The 19,414-nt window shown below is 48.2% G+C and overlaps 1 protein-coding gene across 1 annotated transcript in view; it reads left to right on the forward strand.

Annotated features, from left to right (window-relative positions):
• The first annotated feature begins 8,845 nt into the window (after positions 1-8,845).
• Positions 8,846-19,414, forward strand: part of LOC136571856 (SLAM family member 5-like) — a 58,400-nt gene continuing 47,831 nt past the window's right edge. The window contains exons 1-2 of the mRNA XM_066572476.1: positions 8,846-8,949; positions 10,494-10,792. Coding sequence (XP_066428573.1) covers positions 8,846-8,949; positions 10,494-10,792 — 403 coding nt within the window. The remainder of the gene's footprint in view (positions 8,950-10,493; positions 10,793-19,414) is intronic.

The raw sequence follows: 19,414 nt of genomic DNA on the forward strand, positions 1-19,414 counted from the left end.
ATCTCGAGTAACAAGCATCTCGAGTATCCTAATGCTCGAACAAGCATCAAGCTCGGATGAGTGTGCTCGCTCATCTCTAGCCTTGAACAATTGACTTGTGACCCCTTTACTTTTCATATTTAGAACCTAAAGAATGCTTGTTCCAAATTTCATGCTTGTATGACACTGGGAAGTTACATTACATAAGGGTGCACTTACTTTTGCAATTAGCATTAAATAATCAAGTTGTGACCCCTTTTCATATTTAGGACCTTAGGAATGCTCATGTCAAATTTATCGCTTGTACTACTCCAGGGGGTTATATTACAAGGGTGAACTTACTTTTGCAATTAGCATTGAATAATCAAGATGTGGCCCCTTTGCCTACTTAGGAACTAAAGAATGCTAATGCCAAATTTCAGGTATGTACGACAGTGGGAAGTTAGAGAATTAGATTATGTACATTATATAGGGGTGCCAATACTTTTGCTCTTACCATTGTATATTCAAGTTGTGACACCTTTACTTTTCCTATTCAGGACTGAGAAAATGTTTGTGCCAAATTTTATGTCTATACAACATCGGGCAGTTAGTGAATTAGATTAAGTACATTACATAGTGGGGCACTTACTTTAGCAATTAGCATTAAATAATCGAGTTGTGACTAGAGATGAGCGAGCATCAAAATGCTCGGGTGCTCGTTACTTGAGCCAAGCTTTTTGCAATGCTCGAGAGCTCATTTCGAGTAACGAACCCCATTGAAGTCTCGAGCATTTGGAGACTCGAGCATTTTTCAAGGTGACCCATGAATAGGGGAGGGTGTGTGATTCACCTGAAAACATTAGAAAGTGATGGAAATACCACAGAAATGGATAGGGAACAGCAGGGCCAGCATGCATGGATGCATCTGAGGCTCCTAGGTTGCACTCCCAGGCTCCCAGGTCGCACGTTTGCTGAACTCTAGTGGTGAACCTCTTCAAAATTGGGGGCGAGAACCTGGAGGCGGCCCTCAGAAAAAGATTGTTTTGACAGAACCTTTTGGCCCTCTGAAGAATTGGCTGTTCAGCAAGCTGACATGCTGGTTTAGGAGGAGGAGGAGCAAGATCAGAGAAGGATAGACCAAGCTACTTCTACCCTTTTTTGGGGTGATAGAGGGTGTATGGTTCTCCAGTTCCAGCGTAAAGATACTTTATGTGCAGCTGCTTTCCACCAGTGAAGAAGAGAAGTCCGGGGAAATCCAGGCTTTGTTCATCTAAATAAGTGTAAGCCTATCGGCGCTGTCAGTTGACAGGCGGGTACACTTACCCGTGATAATCCCCCCTGCAACACTAAACACCCTCTCTGATAACATGCTAGCGGCAGGGCAGGCAGGCACCTTCAAGGTGTACAGGGCAAGTTCGTGCCATGTGTCCAGCTTTGACATCCAATAGTTGTATGGAGCAGAGGGATCATGGAGGACATTGGTACAGTTGGCTATGTACTCCCTCACCATCTTTTTTAACTGTTCCCTTCTACTCAGCCTAGACTGGGGAGCGGTGCCACAGTCTGGCTGGGGTGCCATAAAACTGGCAAAGGCCTTAGAGAGTGTTCCCCTTACCTGCGCTGGACATGCTGCCTGTTCCCCTCATCTCCCCTGCTAGTTGCCCACTAAAATATGTCCTCTACCAATAGCATTGTCAGATGGGAAGTTTAGTATCAGCTTTTCCACCAGGGCCTTGGGGTATTGCATCACTCTCGCACTCTTTTCCTCTTCGGGAATGAGAGTGGAAAGGTTCTCCTTATACCGTGGGTCAAGAAGGGTGAACACCCAGTAATCCGTGTTGGCCAGAATGCGTCTAATGCGACGGTCACGGGAAAGGCAGCTTAACATGAAGTCAGCCATGTGTGCCAGAGTCCCAGTAAGCAATACATCGCTGTCTTCACTAGAAGGATGACTCTCAGTCTCCTCCTTCTCTTCAGCCCATACATGCTGAACAGATGTGAAGGAAGTAGCATGGGTACCCTCTGCAGTGTGGGCAGAAGTCTCTTCCCCCTCCTCCTCCTCCAATACGCGCTGCGAAACAGATCATTTGTGTTGACTCCTCAAAGTTTCCTATCACCTGACAGATTTGAGAGTGGTCTGGCTATCATGCAACGTATTGTCATCCCCCATCTCCTGTTCTATCCCTAAAGTGTCAGCCTAAATGCTTAGCAACAACCTTCTCAGCAGGCAAAGCAGCGGGATGGTTACGCTGATAATGGCAGCATCCCTGCTCACCATTTGTGTTGACTCCTCAAAGTTTCCTAACACCTGACAGATGTCAGACATCCATGCCCACTCCTCTGTGAAGAAGTGTGGAGGCTGACTACCACTCCGACAGGCATGTTGCAGCTGGTATTCAGCAATGGCTGTATGCTGCTCGTAAACCCTGGCCAACATGTGCAAAGTTGAATTCCAGTGCGAGGGCACGTCGCACAATAGTCAGTGAACTGGCAGCTTGAAGTGCTGTTGCAGTGTCCTGAGGGTGGCAGCATCTGAGCAGCTCAGACAAATTGGGGTAGTTTTTAAGAAAGCGCTGAACCACCAGATTAAACACGTGTGCCAGGCATGGCACGTGTGTTAGTCTGCCAATCTGCCGAGCCGCCACCAGGTTCTGCCCATTGTCACACACGACCATGCCTGGTTAGAGGTTCAGCGGCGAAAGCCACAGATCTGTCTGCTTCGTTAAACCCTGTAACAGCTCTTGGGAAGTGTGCCTCTTGTCACCTAAGCTCAGCAGTTTTAGCACAGCTTGTTGACGTTTCCCCACAACAGTGCTGCAGCGCCTCGAGCTACCGACTGAAGGCGACATACTCACAGATGGTAATTGAAAGGTGGAGGAGAAAGGGGTTTGGAGGAGGTGGCATATTGAGCCGGAGAAACCATGACCGAGGTAGAACCCGCAATCCTCGGTGTGGGTAGCACATGAGCAGACCAACGGTCAGAGTCGTTCCCAGCCTTCACCAGGTTAACTCAATGTGCCGTCAGGGAGATGCAGTGTCCCTGCCTGCCAGCACTTGTCCACGTGTCGGTGACTAAGTGGTCTTTCCCAGTAACCACGTTGGTGAGGGCATGGTTGATATTCTGTGACATGTGCTGGTGTAGGATGGGGACGGCACAGTGGAAAACATAGTGGCGACTGGGGACCGAGTAGTGAGGGACGGCTGCTACCATGAGGTTGCGGAAAGCCTCAGTTTCTGCCAGCCTATATGGCAGCATCTCCAGGCTCAGCAGTTCGGAGATATGCACATTTAGCAATTGTGCATGCGGGTGTGTGGCTACATATTTGCTCTTGCACTCTAATGTTTGTGTTATGGACAGCTAAACGCTGTGCTGGAACACATTGGTGGAGGCAGTGGAGGACCGTGCAGGTGAAGGGGTGGATGCAGGGCCGGAGACGCTCATGCCTGCGTCCTGGGATGGGGATTGCATCTCAGTGCCAGCATGTGACACAGGGGAAGAGGCTGTTCCACCTCATCGGGTGCTTAGCTATCATATGCCTGTGCATGCTGGGGGTGGTCAGGCTGGTAGTGGTGGCTCCCCTGCTGATCTTAGTGTGGCACAGGTTGCACACCACTGTTTGTTGGTCATCCGCGCTCTCATTAAAAATCCTCCAGACCTTTGAACCTCTAGCCCTCTGCACGGGAGCTTGCCGTGAGGAGGTGCTGTGGGGAACAGTAGAGGATTACTTGCTCTGGCCCTGCTTCTCCCTCTGACCACCCCAATGCCTCTTCCAACCTGTTCTGGTGCTGTACTTGTCTCCCCCTCTGAAGCGCTATCTTCAGTAGGCTTAGCAACCCAGGTCGGGTCAGTCACCTCATCATCCACCAGCTCTTCTTCTGAATCCTCAGTTTTCTCCTCCCTCAGACTTACTGCCCTAACAAAAACCTCACTGACAGACAACTGTGTCTCATCATCATCATCAACAAATACCTCTTGAGACACTACTTGGAACTCCCCACCCTCATCACCCTGAGACTGTGAAAGGTCCAAATTTTGGGCATCGGTCACTACAAACTCCTCAGGTGGCTCATGAACTCTTGTTTGCGACTCAGGGAAGGGACCTGAGAACAGTTCCTTTGAGTATGCCTGTTCTGAATCTCTCCTTTTCCTGGAGTGACGAGGCTGGGAGGAAGGAGGATTAGCGTGAGGATTCACAGGTCCAGTCCCTAGGCAAGCGTGAGTGGAGTGCGTGGAAGACTGGGTGGTGGATAAATTACTGGACACGTTATCCGCTATCCACGTCACCACCTGATTGCACTGTTGTGGTTCTAATAATAGTCTACCACACGGACCTGCAAACTGTGAGATGAAGCTAGGGAGCGTAGATACATGGTGTTCTACTTCTCCCTCAGCAGCAGGCACTGTTTCACCCTGCCCAGGACCTCGGCCTCTGCCCACACCCTCATCCGGACGCCCACGTTCACGTCCTCGTTCTCGACCCTTACCCCTAGTGTTGATCATGTTGTATAATGCACTAACCATTGCAATAACTAACCATTGCAATAATTTGCAATAACCATTATTATACCCCTGTACTTTTCCTATGTGGTGCATAAAGAATGCTTGTACCAAATTTCACGCTTGTAAAACACCGGGAAGCTACATTGTTTAGTAGTGCACTTATGTTTGCAATTAGCATTGACTAATTGACTTGTGCCCCTATCACTTTTCTTATGTAAGACCTAAAAAAAGCTTGTGCCACATTTCACGTTTGTCATGACACTGGGAAGTAACATTACTTAGGTGTGCAATTAGCATTGAATAATTGAGTTGTGACCACTTCACTTTTCCTATTTAGGACCTAAAGAATGCTCGTGCCAAATTCCACGCTTGTACAACACCAGGAAGTTACATTACACGCTTGTACAACATCAGGAGGTTATATTACAAAAGGGTACAAAAGGGTACACTTACTTTTGCAATTAGCATTGATCAATCGAGTTGTGACCCATTTACTTTTCCTATTTGGAACCTAAGGAATGCTCGTTCCAAATTTCCCGCTTGTACAACACCAGGAAGTTACATTACATAAGAGTGCACTGACTTTTACAATTCGCATTGAATAATAATATTTCTAAGGGTCGCCTCCATGTTCTCGCCCCCAATTTTGAAGAGGTTCACCACTAGAGTTCAGCAAACATGCTGGTTCCAGCTTCATACGCCCACAGAGTCCACAAATGTATCCCAGCGCAGTGTCCAGCTATCTGACACCGAGACAGAATGAATTGTACATTCTTCATAGTACATGCTGTCTTTCCCTGGGACACTGGTTAAAAAGCATTTTGGGAAGAGGCAGGGGCTGGGACAGACGGTAGCTTGCCTGTCGGAGGACCGCCACCTGGATCCCATTAAGCAAGTACGAGCTCTATGTTAAAAAAAATATTTCAGGGGTTCACCTGCACTCTAGGTAAACAAATCTTTCACAGGGGTACACCTATACTCTTGTTAAACAAATCTTTCAGGGGTTCACCTGCACTCTGGGTAAAAAAAATGTTGTTTTAGAATGGGTTGTTGAATTGTGGCGATGTGTAGAAGTACTGGCATCTGAGTACCCTTTATGCCCACGTTTGAGGCTCATGAAATTTTGTGACAGAGGTGTCATGGGATTGGAAATTTACCATCAATTCTCATCAGCATTGTGGGCTATTGGCCCTGCCAACCCTCTGCAGTATGTGTCTCCTGTTCCTCCTCATCCAATACGCACTTATAAATAGACATGAGGGTGGTGTGGCCATCAAGTGACCGTGTGGCATGAGGACAGCTGAACGCTGCGCTGGGAAAAATTTCAACACGCTGTGGACTACTGAGTAGGCGAAGGGATGCGCCTTACCCGGCCTTGGATGGGGACAGCTGGACGCTACGCTGTGAAAAAATTCAGTACTCATGCCTGCATCCTCGGGGGGATTGGGCAGCAATGCCAGCATGTAACACAGTAGAAGAGGCAGTGGTGTCACCCGCAGGCGGTGATTGGCCTTGGTTGCACCTAGTGTGGTGCTTAGCTAAGATGCAGCGCATGTGCTTTGCTGATTATGGTCTGGCCCAACTAAATATTTAGGGGGGTGACCACCAGGCTCTTGCCCACAATTTGGCTTAATAGTGCGACCTGGGAACCTCAGATGCATCTATACATGCTGCGCCTGGTGTTCCCTATCCATTTCTGTGGTGTTTCCATCACTTTCTGATGTTTTCAGGTGAATCACACAACCTCCCCTATGCAGAGCATGGGTCACCTTGAAAAATTCTTGAGTCTTCCATTGACTTCAATGGGGTTCATTACTCAAAACGAGCTCTCAAGCATTACGAAAAGTTCGGCTCGAGTAACGAGCACCCGAGCATTTTGGTGCTCGTTCATCTCTACAAATAACATTTTGGGGTGCATTAAAAGAGGTATAGGGGTGAGGGGCGAGAACATTATTCTTCCACTATATAAAGCACTTGTTAGACCTCACATGGAGTTCAGTTCTGGACATCGGTGCTGAGGAAGGATGTTGCAGCGCTTGAAGGGTTCAAAGAAATAAGTAAATAAACGGAATGGGAGAACTGGAATACTCAGAGAGGCTGTCAAAATTAGGATTATTCACCCTGAGACAGTTAAGGGGCGACCAAATAGTATATATATATATATATATATATATATATATATATATATATATATATATATATATATATATATATATACACACACACACATTAGGGGATAATACAAGGATCTCTCCCATTATCAAAGTGCTAACGACCACTTGTCTGTCTGTCCATGTGTGCTGTGTAAGTTACATGTTCAGCACATGGTGGTGACATCATCGTAGCTCCTGCAGCATAATAAAACATGCAGAGTCTGACAGCAGCCGTGTGCTCACAGGACCTGTGATAATGTCACTGTCATGTCATCAGTCACCTGGGCTCTGACCTTTGCCTCTGATAGTCACATGACGGTGACACCATCACAGGTCCTTCACTTTGTAGAGTTGTGCAAATGACAGATGGAGCAGCAGAGCCATGCTTGTGACCAACAGAGCAGCAGAACCGTGTCTGTAACAAACGGAGCAGTAGAACTGTGTCTGTGACAAATGGACCAGCAGAGCTGTGCGTGTGACAGATGAAGCAGCAGAGCCATGCATGTGACAGAAGAGCAGCAGAGCCATGGATGTGACAGATGGAGCAGCAAAGCCATGCATGTGACAGTAGAGCAGCAGAGCCATGGGTGTGACAGATGGAGCAGCAGAGCTATGCGTGTGACAGACAAAGCTGCAGAGTTGAGCGTGTGACAGACAGAACAGCAGAGCCATGCGTGTGATAGCAGAGCTGTGGGTGTTACAGATGGCGCAGCAGAGCCATGCATTTGACAGATGGACCAGAAGAACCATGCATGTAACAAACAGAGCAGCAGAGCAGAACTGTGCATGTGATAGCAGCAGAACTGTGCGTGAGACGGAGAAGCACAGATGAGCGTGTGATAGATGGAGGAGCGTGTGATCAGTCACCTGTGTGGGAGGAGACAGGGATCACATGACATGCGGGTGATCAACCTGAGGACGTGGTGATGCCAAAATTGATAGTGGAGTTTAAGAGGGGACTGGATGTCTTTTCATAGCACTACGATATTACAGGATATAGACATTAAATAACCAGAAGGGTTGTTGATCTCAAATGTTTACCCGCAGATTATTCTGACTGCCAATCTCCCAATACCCCCTCCCCCTTCCCCCCAGAACGAGGGTAAATTGCCTTCTGCCCACTAGGTTTTTTTTGGCGACCTCCTGGATCACCAAGTGGGGTGGGGTTGGAAACAGGTTTAACTGGATGTAAATTTGTCTTTTTTCAGACTAGCACACTATATTATTACAGGCAGGTTTTAAGTCATTTTCAATGCTGCATAAAAAACCACAGGTAGCCTGCGGATTTTGCTGTGGAATCTACCGTTGCTTGCGGTGCATTGTGCAGCTTGTTCCTCCTAGTGTGAACGGTTCCTCAGAGAGAGAAGGTGTGAGATTTAGGGTGGCTTGACACGGGCATATGCCTAAAAACACATACATCAGCACAGCGTATTTGTGCCATGAACGTTGTGCTTTCACGCAGATTTTTGCGCATAGTACTGTACTTTTTCCTCTGGCTGAGCCATTTCACTTGGGCGCGGGACATTGCCTAATTTGTTCCCGATGTGTTCTTTTACCTGTGGAATAGCACCCCTCTAATAGACTCTTATGGCGCCTTTGGCGCACAAATGCACACTAAAATAGAACATGCTGCATTTTTTTATATGCGTGAAATGTGTGTGCAAAGCCAAATAATGAGAATGATCCCATTAAAATCAATGGGTTCTATTCTCTGCGAATTACACATGCAAAGACGCACGCAAACATGCTCGTGTGAGTCCGTCCTTATAAGGATGAATACCCACTTGTGTTTTTCTTGCGCGTTTTTTTCACGCAATATCGCTGCGTTTTTTTAACGCGATTGTCAATGGGACTTTCTAAAGTTAAAAAGGCATCGCAAGTTTGTGCTTTGTAGAGATAAACGAGCACGCTCGTTTAAGGCTAACAGTCCTATCGAGAAACTGTGTACTCACCTGAGCAGCATGCGGGGGGACGGCGGGGGGGGGGGGGAGCGGAGGGTGCGGGGGGAGAGAGCTGCCACCTGCTCACCCGACACCAACACCGCCGGGACATCGCTGCCGCCGCGGACCATGTGAGTTTTGTGGGGGGGTTTTGTAGTGGAGCACCCGAGATAGGTCCTATTTTTTGGGGAGGCCTTATATTTCAAGCCTCCCCGAAAACCTGATAGGTCTTAACATCAGGGTAGGACCTATTTTCGAGGAAACACGGTATGTGTTAACTTAGCAGAGTCATGAGAGGAAACAGCCAGCACACACTTCCTCACTACTTGTCACTTCAGAGCAAGAAGACTTACGATGTTTCTTCTACTGATCCTCATGTTCATTCTTTACCCCGGTGAGTATTTCTTCCATATTACATCTAGATCTAGTTATAGTACATTTACCAGGAGCTCCGACCTCCAGCAGATCGGTTGCTGGTATTATATTCTGTATAGAGATGTGTGATGGAGAGGATATTTATGAGGAAGTACAATAATACCGTTAGAAGCTCCAGTACACAATAGTATCTGCAGCTGCCAACAGCTGGGGGGCAATATGTAAGGGCTACTGAGTCACCGGAGGGCAGACGTGGCTGTAGGAGGACTAGTTGGCCAAGACTGACTTCTAATAGCTGTTAATATTTATGATGTAAAGTTATATAAAACGTGTCGGCTTTGTGATGTGTAGACGGGGTTAGAGCCTCCCCAGAACATTCAATCTTGTGTGGTGTTTCCGGTTTGTAGTAGTTCGTACCCATGAAAGAAGCAAAAAACAGGGTTTACTGTATAAATATGCATTGAAAATGCCTCAGCATCAATAAAAACAGTAAGAAGATGCCACACCTGGGGTTACAGACAAAGGGGGAGCTTACCAGACCCTCCAGGACTTCGCCAAAAGTGAATCCTTCACATGTAGAAGGACTAGTTATGAACCGGTCAGTCAAGTCTGTCCCCATTGTGCCCTAGTATTGGATACTGGACCTGTACCCTAAAGAAATGCCATAGGGTACTAATCCGAAAACAAATGACCCCATCCAGAGCCTGTCCCTTTAAATAACTAAGAACACTCTATTATGGCCCTGGTGCAAGGAAGGATAACCAGTGACAGAGGGAATTTTATACGCCAAAATTTGCAACTTTTTAATGCCTTTTTTGCCTGTATAAATCCGCCCACTCGCCACTCCAGCAAAAACGGAAGTTTCCATCCCTGCCCCCTCATCTGATTGCCTGTCATACTCTAGAGGCCTTCTATGTATTATGCAGTCACCTTCCTGCAGTGTAGCACCCCTGCCCACACCCCACCCCTGTCTGATACTTATCAGACACCATATAAATGCTACTTTCATTTTCACTATTCTATGCTATGAATCCCATGATATATCAGCACAGCATCACATGATCAGCTAGAGGCTCTACCATTTCTGCCTGCTGAGAAGACAGTTTAATTCTCATTACCTTATACATTCTTCTAAATAAGCTACAGACCATAAGCATACAGTCAGGAGGATGAGCTGTGATCTCCTCTATTATAACTGTGTAATAATTATTAATAACTGTGATAGGAGTATCTGTGTCCACCTCTGAAGATCATGTTTGTAACATCCATCATAGGGATTGTATCCACTGCACTAGTATGAGAACACATAAAGTCAAGTAGATCCGAGCTGGTCAGAACTGAGATCACATGACCATCTGAAGAGAAGGAGGCCAGAAGTTTCTGATACTAGGATAACTAACCATGGTAACACTAGCCCACCTATAAATACTGGGGGATAGCTATATAATGAATGAAAATAAAAACCATGGGAGTGCCCCTTTAACCCAGAGCAGAGTACAGTCCCCCTGCCAGGATATTAATCACTTACTCTCTATCAGGTGACGTCTGTGGTGATTCCTGTAGAAGGAAAAATGTATCTGCTGCTGAAGAAGGAGACGCCACCCTACATGTCGGCCACACGGGGGTCAGCTTTATCAACTGGGTTACGGTACCAGACGGAGCTTTTATTGTCACAACTAAATCTGGAGGATCTATTGATGATAGTAACGTGATAAAACGGTTTAAAGGAAGACTGAGAATTACCGATAACGGATCCTTACACATCACTAATCTATCACTCCAAGATACAGGGATCTATAGAGCAACTATACCAAACACAGACAAAGGAGAGACTTGCATACTTTATAATCTCACTGTATACGGTAAGTGACAGCAAGAACCTGGATTTATCTATTCTGACCATCAACATACAAAGGAACATGAATTTTAGAATTACCACAAATATATTGTCTTCAGACCCAACTGTTACATCCCATGTGTTATGGTGCGCCATCCCTAACAGGTAGTGGAACCAGGGTGGCGTTATTACATCAGCCGGGCCATGTGGCTGTGACTTCAGCTCTGTTGTTTGTCCCTTACCTGTCACTGCAAAAGGGCCCTTTGACATTGTCTGTTGGAAATACCTCACTGAGGTCCTCCCCACTCTGCTGTAACATCTGCTATGGTGTATGGGCTGATTGGTTGACAGGGAGGTGTGTCCCTTGGTTGGCCATTCAGCCATAGTGTGAGTATATTTAACCTGGTCACACCCATTCCTAGTTGTGGGTCATTCTGTAGTCTAGCTGTTTGTCAACTGTGCAACTCTGTCTGGATGCAGTTTGGTGTGGTAGTCTAGCTCTATGTGGTGTCAAATGGATGTTGTCTGTCTGATGGTGTTTGAGTATAGACTCTATGTTCTGTTGGTGTTTGGATCCAAATTAGAATTCGTGTTCTGTTTGGTGTTGTTTGTGCCCTTTTCTCCATAGCTATGTAGACCTCTGAATCCTGTCTATCCATAAGTGTGTGTGGATTCCCTTTTGTCTGCAGGCTTGGGGACATGTGATTCTCTTCCATCTGCAAGGGTGGGGCACCTTGTTCTCTTTCATCAGCAGGGGTGGGGAGGCCTTATTCTCTTCTGTCCACAGGGGTGGGGATGCTGACCTGGTTTTATTGTATTCCTTCCATCTATTAGCCTGAATCCATGTCCTGTTTGGTGTGTGGGGTGTGTATGCGACATTTGTGTTGAGTACCTATTCAGTTTCTTACATCTGTCTAGTTTTGTCCTCTTCTCTACTTTCTATCTAGGGACAGACTAGGCACTTGGGTACAAGATGCAGGGTCGTGTTGTCAGGACAATTGCTCTAGTTGTAGACAGCGTCTGCTCCTCCAAAAGTTCCTTGTGATAACTTTCCCTATTATGTTTCACCTGGCCTATGACACCTTTCATAGAAATGTAGCCTGACCTCTGTTAGCGACTGGATCTGAAACTCCTTCCTGAGCTTTGCCAATATGTGTTCAATCCTGGTCTTTTCAGAAGCTGGCCAGGTATGAACATCTTCCACAGCAGGTCCTTGAAGTCCCAGCAGCAGCTGCACTTGTTGAATGGGAGAAAGAGAAACAATCTTGAACATGCCAAAGAGTTTCTTGCAGAAGTTCCTGAGAGCGTTAGAGTCTCCATGATAGGTTGGCAGTGTTGGAGTTCCAAAGATAACCGTCATTCCCATCATGGTAGCTGCTGGCATGGTTGGTGGGTTTGCGCTTGTTACAGGAGTTAGAATGGCACTGGTGGTAGATGACAGTGTGGTGCTGGTGCCTGATTGCTCACTTGTACTGGCATCAGACATGCTGGCAATTTTGAGTATTCTTTCATTTTAAGGCAATTGATGATTTTGTGCAGTAGTGAAATGAGGCTTAGTCTCTTTTAAGCTGTACTTAAACTTAATGGTCTCCTCCTCTTTAACACAGGCACTGTTTTAGAAATCACTGATATGGCCACAGAGGGCAGCTGTACTCTGGATTTTGTACAATAAACACACAGTCTCAAATTATCCTTTTTGTGACACCAGAAAAAGGGGAAAGCCGTGGTGCACCAGGGGTTAATACAAAAGGCTAGCAGGAAGTTCTTATGTCATGTGGCAGGATGGCTTCACTAACCTGAGGGTCCCGGGCTCCACACCATAGCCTTTTGTCAAGGGAGCTGCTTCAGTTATATGGAGTGCAGGATGGACTTCTGACACTGAGATTTCATGAAACAACTTTAATCTTTACTGCAATTGGTTATGTACATAAGGTTACAACAGGTTACAACAGTGAATCATAGCATAATGTGTGGTAGTACAAAACAGCAGTAGATGAATTATCATTTAGTTATCGTGACTTTAAAGGTGGTTGCTTTAGCAGAGTTATTGAAGATACAGCCTATAATGCTCTTTGGAATGTCTCTTACTTGGTTGGAATATCTATGCTTACAGTTAGATTCAATTCTTAACATGCATAGTCTAATTTAGATTAACCTCTGCTGTGGGGCTCCGTTCACATTGCATTACAATATTCACTTAGTACTCAAAATTCCGTTCCATCATGCGGTACTTGGAAGGAAACATTCGGGGACAATTCATCAGCGTGGTAGCTGACTCGCACTGTTTCCACTGAAGGTTAGAAAACAGCATACACTGAGAGGTCCTTGTACTACTTATCCTCTCTGTCTAGATTCAGCCCTCTTCCTCAGAGCTCATGATATAGTAATTGCCTTCACAGCGTGGACTGGCACAAAAAATGGCAGAGTAGGTTAAGATCCCCGGAGCTCTCTCTCTCTCTCTCTCTCTCTCTGGTCTTTGTCCTCAGCTTACATGTTACTCTGCTCCCTTCCCCTCCATTTGACAACTCACTTTCCCTGTTGTCGAGTCCCTCCCACATTCCTGGGGGTTGTCAAACTCTGCAAAATCTGCTGAGGGTCTACTTGATAACCAAAATTACATCTCATCTGCGCAATTTAATCCTTATATCTCTGCATAGCCTAAGCTTATATAAATGTAAGGCAGTGCAATGAAAGATACAAGCAATATATATCATTATTAGAGATGAGCGAGCACCAAAATGCTCGGGTGCTCGTTACTCGGGACAAAATTTTCGCGATGCTCGAGGGTTCGTTTCGAGTAACGAACCCCATTGAAGTCAAGGGGCGACCCGAGCATTTTTGTATTTCGCCGATGCTCGCTAAGGTTTTCATGTGTGAAAATCTGGGCAATTCAAGAAAGTGATGGGAACGACACAGCAACGGATAGGGCAGGCGAGGGGCTACATGTTGGGCTGCATCTCAAGTTCACAGGTCCCACTATTAAGCCATAATACCGGCAAGAGTGGCCCCCCCCCCAACAACTTTTACTTCTGAAAAGCCCTCATTAGCAATGCATACCTTAGCTAAGCACCGCACTACCTCCAACAAAGCACAATCACTGCCTGCATGACACTCCGCTGCCACTTCTCCTGGGTTACATGCTGACCAACCCCCCCCCCCACGACCCAGTGTCCACAGCGCACACCAAACTGTCCCTGCCCAGCCTTCAGCTGCCCTCATGCCACGCCACACTCATGTCTATTTATAAGTGCGTCTGCCACAGGAAAAGCAGGCACACACTGCAGAGGGTTGGCACGGCTAGGCAGCAACCCTCTTTAAAAGGGGCGGGGCGATAGCCCACAATGCTGTACAGAAGCAATGAGAAATATAATCCTGTGCCACCGCCATCAGGAGCTGCACACGTGGGCATAGCAATGGGGAACCTATGTGCCACACACTATTCATTCTGTCAAGGTGTCTGCATGCCCCAGTCAGACCGCGGTTTTTAATTCATAGACACAGGCAGGTACAACTCCCTATTGTGAAGTCCCTGTGGACCGACAGCATGGGTGGCTCCCTGGAACCCACCGGCGGTACATAAAAATATCCCATTGCATTGCCCAACACAGCTGAGGTAGTAATGTCGTGCTTAATGCAGGTGGGCTTCGGCCCACACTGCATGCCCCAGTCAGACTGGGGTTCTTTACAAGTGGAAACAGATGCATTTATAATTCCCTGTGGACCCACAGCATGGGTGGGTGCCAGGAAGCCACCGGCGCTACACAGAAATATCCCATTGCATTGCCCAACACAGCTGAGGTAGTAATGTCGTGCTTAATGCAGGTGGGCTTCGGCCCACACTGCATGCCCCAGTCTGACTGGGGTTCTTTAGATGTGGAAACAGATGCATTTATAATTCTCTGTTGACCCACAGCATGGGTGGGTGCCAGGAAGCCACCGGCGGTACATAAATATATCCCATTGCATTGCCTAACACAGCGGATGTAACGTCAGCTGTAATGCAGGTGGGCTAAAAATTCATTTGATTACACTGTAGGCGAGGGCCCACAAAAATTGCTGTATCAACAGTACTAATGTACATCCAAAAAATTGGCCATGGCCAACCAAGATGGCAGGTGAAACCCATTAATCGCTTTGGTTAATGTGGCTTAAGTGGTAACTAGGCCTGGAGGCAGCCCAGTTTAACGAAAAATTGGTTCAAGTTAAAGTTTCAACGCTTTTAAGAGCATTGAAACGTATAAAAATTGTTTAGAAAAATTATATGAGTGAGCCTTGTGGCCCTAAGAAAAATTGCCCGTTCGGCGTGATTACGTGAGGTTTCAGGAGGAGGATCAGGAGGAGGAGGAGGAGGAATATTATACACAAATTGATGAAGCAGAAATGTCCCCGTTTTGGATGGTGAGAGAGAACAATGCTTCCATCCGCGGGTGCAGCCTACGTATTGCTTAGGTATCGCTGCTGTCCGCTGGTGCAGAAGAGAAGTCTGGGGAAATCCAGGCTTTGTTCATCTTGATGAGTGTAAGCCTGTCGGCACTGTCGGTTGACAGGTGGGTACGCTTATCCGTGATGATTCCCCCAGCCACACTAAACACACTCTCTGACAAGACGCTAGCCGCAGGACAAGCAAGCACCTCCAGGGCATACAGCGCGAGTTCAGGCCACGTGTCCAGCTTCGACACCCAGCAGTTGTAGGTGGCAGAGGCGTCACGGAGGATGGTCGTGCGATCGGCTACGTACTCCCTCACCATCCTTTTACAGTGCTCCCGCCGACTCAGCCATGACTGGGGAGCGGTGACACAGTCTTGCTGGGGAGCCATAAAGCTGGCAAAGGCCTTGGAGAATGTTCCGATGCCTGCGCTGTACATGCTGCCTGATCTCTGCGCCTCCCCTGCTACCTGGCCCTCGGAACTGCGCCTTCTGCCACTAGCGCTGTCGGATGGGAAGTTTACCATCAGTTTGTCCACCAGCGCCCTGTGGTATAGCATCATTCTGGAACCCCTTTCCTCTTCGGGAATGAGAGTGCAAAGGCTCTCCTTATACCGTGGATCGAGCAGTGTGTACACCCAGTAATCCGTAGTGGCCAGAATGCATGTAACGCGAGGGTCACGAGAAAGGCATCCTAACATGAAGTCAGCCATGTGTGCCAGGGTACCTGTACGCAACACATGGCTGTCTTCACTAGGAAGATCACTTTCAGGATCCTCCTCCTCCTCCTCCTCCTCCTCCTCTTCCTCCTCCTCAGGCCATACACGCTGAAAGAATGACAGGCAAGCAGCATGGGTACCGTCAGCAGTGGGCCAAGCTGTCTCTTCCCCCTCCTCCTCATCCTCCTCATGCTCCTCCTCCTCCTCCTGAACGCGCTGAGATATAGACAGGAGGGTGCTCTGACTATCCAGCGACATACTGTCTTCCCCCGGCTCTGTTTCCGAACACAAAGCATCTGCCTTTATGCTTTGCAGGGAACTTCTCAAGATGCATAGCAGAGGAATGGTGACGCTAATGATTGCAGCATCGCCGCTCACCACCTGGGTAGACTCCTCAAATTTTCCAAGGACCTGGCAGATGGCTGCCAACCAGGCCCACACTTCTGTAAATAATTGAGGAGGCTGACTCCCACTGCGCCGCGCAAGTTGGAGTTGGTATTTCACTATAGCTCTACGCTGCTCATAGAGTCTGGCCAACATGTGGAGCGTAGAGTTCCACTGTGTGGGCACGTCGCACAGCAGTCGGTGCACTGGCAGATTAAACCGATGTTGCAGGGTCTGCAGGGTGGCAGCGTGCGTGTGTGATTTGCGGAAATGTGCGCAGATCCGGCGCACCTTTCCGAGCAGGTATGACAAGTGGGGGTAGCTTTTCAGAAAGCGCTGAACGACCAAATTAAAGACATGGGCCAGGCATGGCACGTGCGTGAGGCTGCCGAGCTGCAGAGCCGCCACCAGCTTACGGCCGTTGTCACACACGACCATGCCCGGTTGGAGGCTCAGCGGCGCAAGACAGCGGTCGGTCTGCTCTGTCAGACCCTGCAGCAGTTCGTGGGCCGTGTGCCTCTTCTCTCCTAAGCTGAGTAGTTTCAGCACGGCCTGCTGACGCTTGCCCACCGCTGTGCTGCCACGCCGCGTGACACCGACTGCTGGCGACGTGCTGCTGCTGACACATCTTGATTGCGAGACAGAGGTTGCGTAGGAGGAGGAGGAGGGTGGTTTAGTGGAGGAAGCATACACCCCCGCAGATACCACCACCGAGCTGGGGCACGCAATTCGGGGGGTGGGTAGGACGTGAGCGGTCCCAGGCTCTGACTCTGTCCCAGCCTCCACTAAATTCACCCAATGTGCCGTCAGGGAGATATAGTGGCCCTGCCCGCCTGTGCTTGTCCACGTGTCCGTTGTTAAGTGGACCTTGGCAGTAACCGCGTTGGTGAGGGCGCGTACAATGTTGCGGGAGACGTGGTCGTGCAGGCCTGGGACGGCACATCGGGAAAAGTAGTGGCGACTGGGAACCGAGTAGCGCGGGGCCGCCGCTGCCATCATGCTTTTGAAAACCTCCGTTTCCACAAGCCTATACGGCGGCATCTCTAGGCTGATCAATTTTGCAATGTGCACGTTTAACGCTTGAGCGTGCAGGTGCGTGGCGTCGTACTTGCGCTTGCGCTCAAACTGTGGCGCTAGCGACGTCTGGACGCTACGCTGAGAGACATTGCTGGATGGGGCCGAGGACAGCGGAGGTGAGGGTGTGGGTGCAGGCCAGGAGACGGTACTGCCTGTGTCCTCAGAGGGGGGTTGGATCTCAGTGGCAGGTTGGGGCACAGGGGGAGAGGCAGTGGTGCAAACCGGAGGCGGTGAACGGGCATCGTCCCACCTTGTGTGGTGCTTGGCCATCATATGCCTGCGCATGCTGTTGGTGGTGCCTCCCCAGCTGATCTTGGTGCGACAAAGGTTGCACACCACTGTTCGTCGGTCGTCAGGCGTCTCTGTGAAAAACTGCCACACCGTAGAGCACCTTGACCTGTGCAGGGTGGCATGGCGCGAGGGGGCGCTTTGGGAAACAGTTGGTGGATTATTCGGTCTGGCCCTGCCTCTACCCCTGGCCACCGCACTGGCTCGGCCTGTGCCCACACCCTGACTTGGGCCTCCGCGTCCTCGCCCGCGTCCACGTCCTATAGGCCTACCCCTACCCCTCAGCATGGTGTATTACCAGTGATTTGATTTCCCAGGCAGGAAAAAAATTGGCGCAAGCCTGCAGCCAAAATAGAATTTTTTCCCTTGTTTTTCAAAGGACAAGCCACGCTGCGTGTATTCAATGAATACTACTAAGTTTAATAACTGTGTTGTGGCCCTGCAAATGTGTCACAGAACTGCAGTGATGCAAAGTTATTCGCTACAGCAGATCAGGGATTTCCCATGCAGGAAAAAAATTGGCGCAAGCCTGCAGTAAAACGTAGCTGGCTGCGTCTGATTTTTTTTAACGTTCTGCACGCAGCACACACGTACCCAGAGCCCTGAGGACTGTCAGAGGCAGGCGAAATAGAATTTTTTCCCTTGTTTTTCAAAGGAAAAGCCACACTGCGTCTATTCAATGAATAATGTATGTCTTCTGGCCCTGCCTACACAATTCTATCCCTGTAGTATTAATGCCGGGTGCAATGGTCTGCACAGCCGGTTTTGAGAAAAAAAAAATAAAAATGCAACACTGCTAACAGCAGCCTGGACAGTACTGCACACAGATAGATGTGGCCCTAGAAAGGACCGTTGGGGTTCTTGAAGCCTACACTCACTGCTAACACTCTCCCTGCCTAACCACCACTTCTGTCCCTATTGCAGGGCGCAATGCTCTGCAGATCCAATTTTGAAAAAAAAAAAAAAATTACAGTGCTAACACAGTACTGCACACTATTAGATGTGGCCCTGAGAAGGACCATTGGGGTTCTTGAAGCCTACACTAACTCCTAACGCTCTCCCTACAGCAGCTCCAGCACGATAGCACTGTCCCTCAGCTAACTCACAAGGCATCTGAGCCGAGCCGCGGGAGGGGCCGATTTTTATACTCGGGTGACACCTGATCGCCCCAGCCACTCACAGCAGGGGGGTGGTATAGGGCTTGAACGTCACAGGGGGAAGTTGTAATGCCTTCCCTGTCTTTCAGTTGGCCAGAAAAGCACGCTAACGTCTCAGAGAGGAAACTGAAAGTAACCGGAACACCGCGTGGTACTCGTTACGAGTAACGAGCATCCCGAACACCCTAATATTCGCACGAATATCAAGCTCGGACGAGTACGTTCGCTCATCTCTACTCTTAACGCATTAATATAGGGGTGTATTGCGTATTTTTACCCCACAATTTTTGAACGAATCTGAGCGAAGCAGAAGGAAAAAAATTATGATTTAAATTTTTTGGGCAATTGTGTCATTTTAAAAACATTTTTTTTGTACAGCACACCTCGGAATGAAGACTTTCACCCCAAAATGGATCCTGCTGTTTGTCCCGTGTTTGGAAACATATCTATTGTGGCCCTAATATTATGTCCGTACGCACAACAGGGCTCAAACCGTTAGGCGCATCAAATTTCAACTGTGTTTTAACTTTGGATAACGGTGATCATGTGACCGGGGAAACAGTTCACTGCGGCCCTCAGTCACTGCTCCAGGCTCTC

The sequence above is a fragment of the Eleutherodactylus coqui genome, chromosome 6 (assembly GCF_035609145.1).
Source record: "Eleutherodactylus coqui strain aEleCoq1 chromosome 6, aEleCoq1.hap1, whole genome shotgun sequence".
Taxonomy (NCBI): Eukaryota; Metazoa; Chordata; class Amphibia; order Anura; family Eleutherodactylidae; genus Eleutherodactylus; species Eleutherodactylus coqui.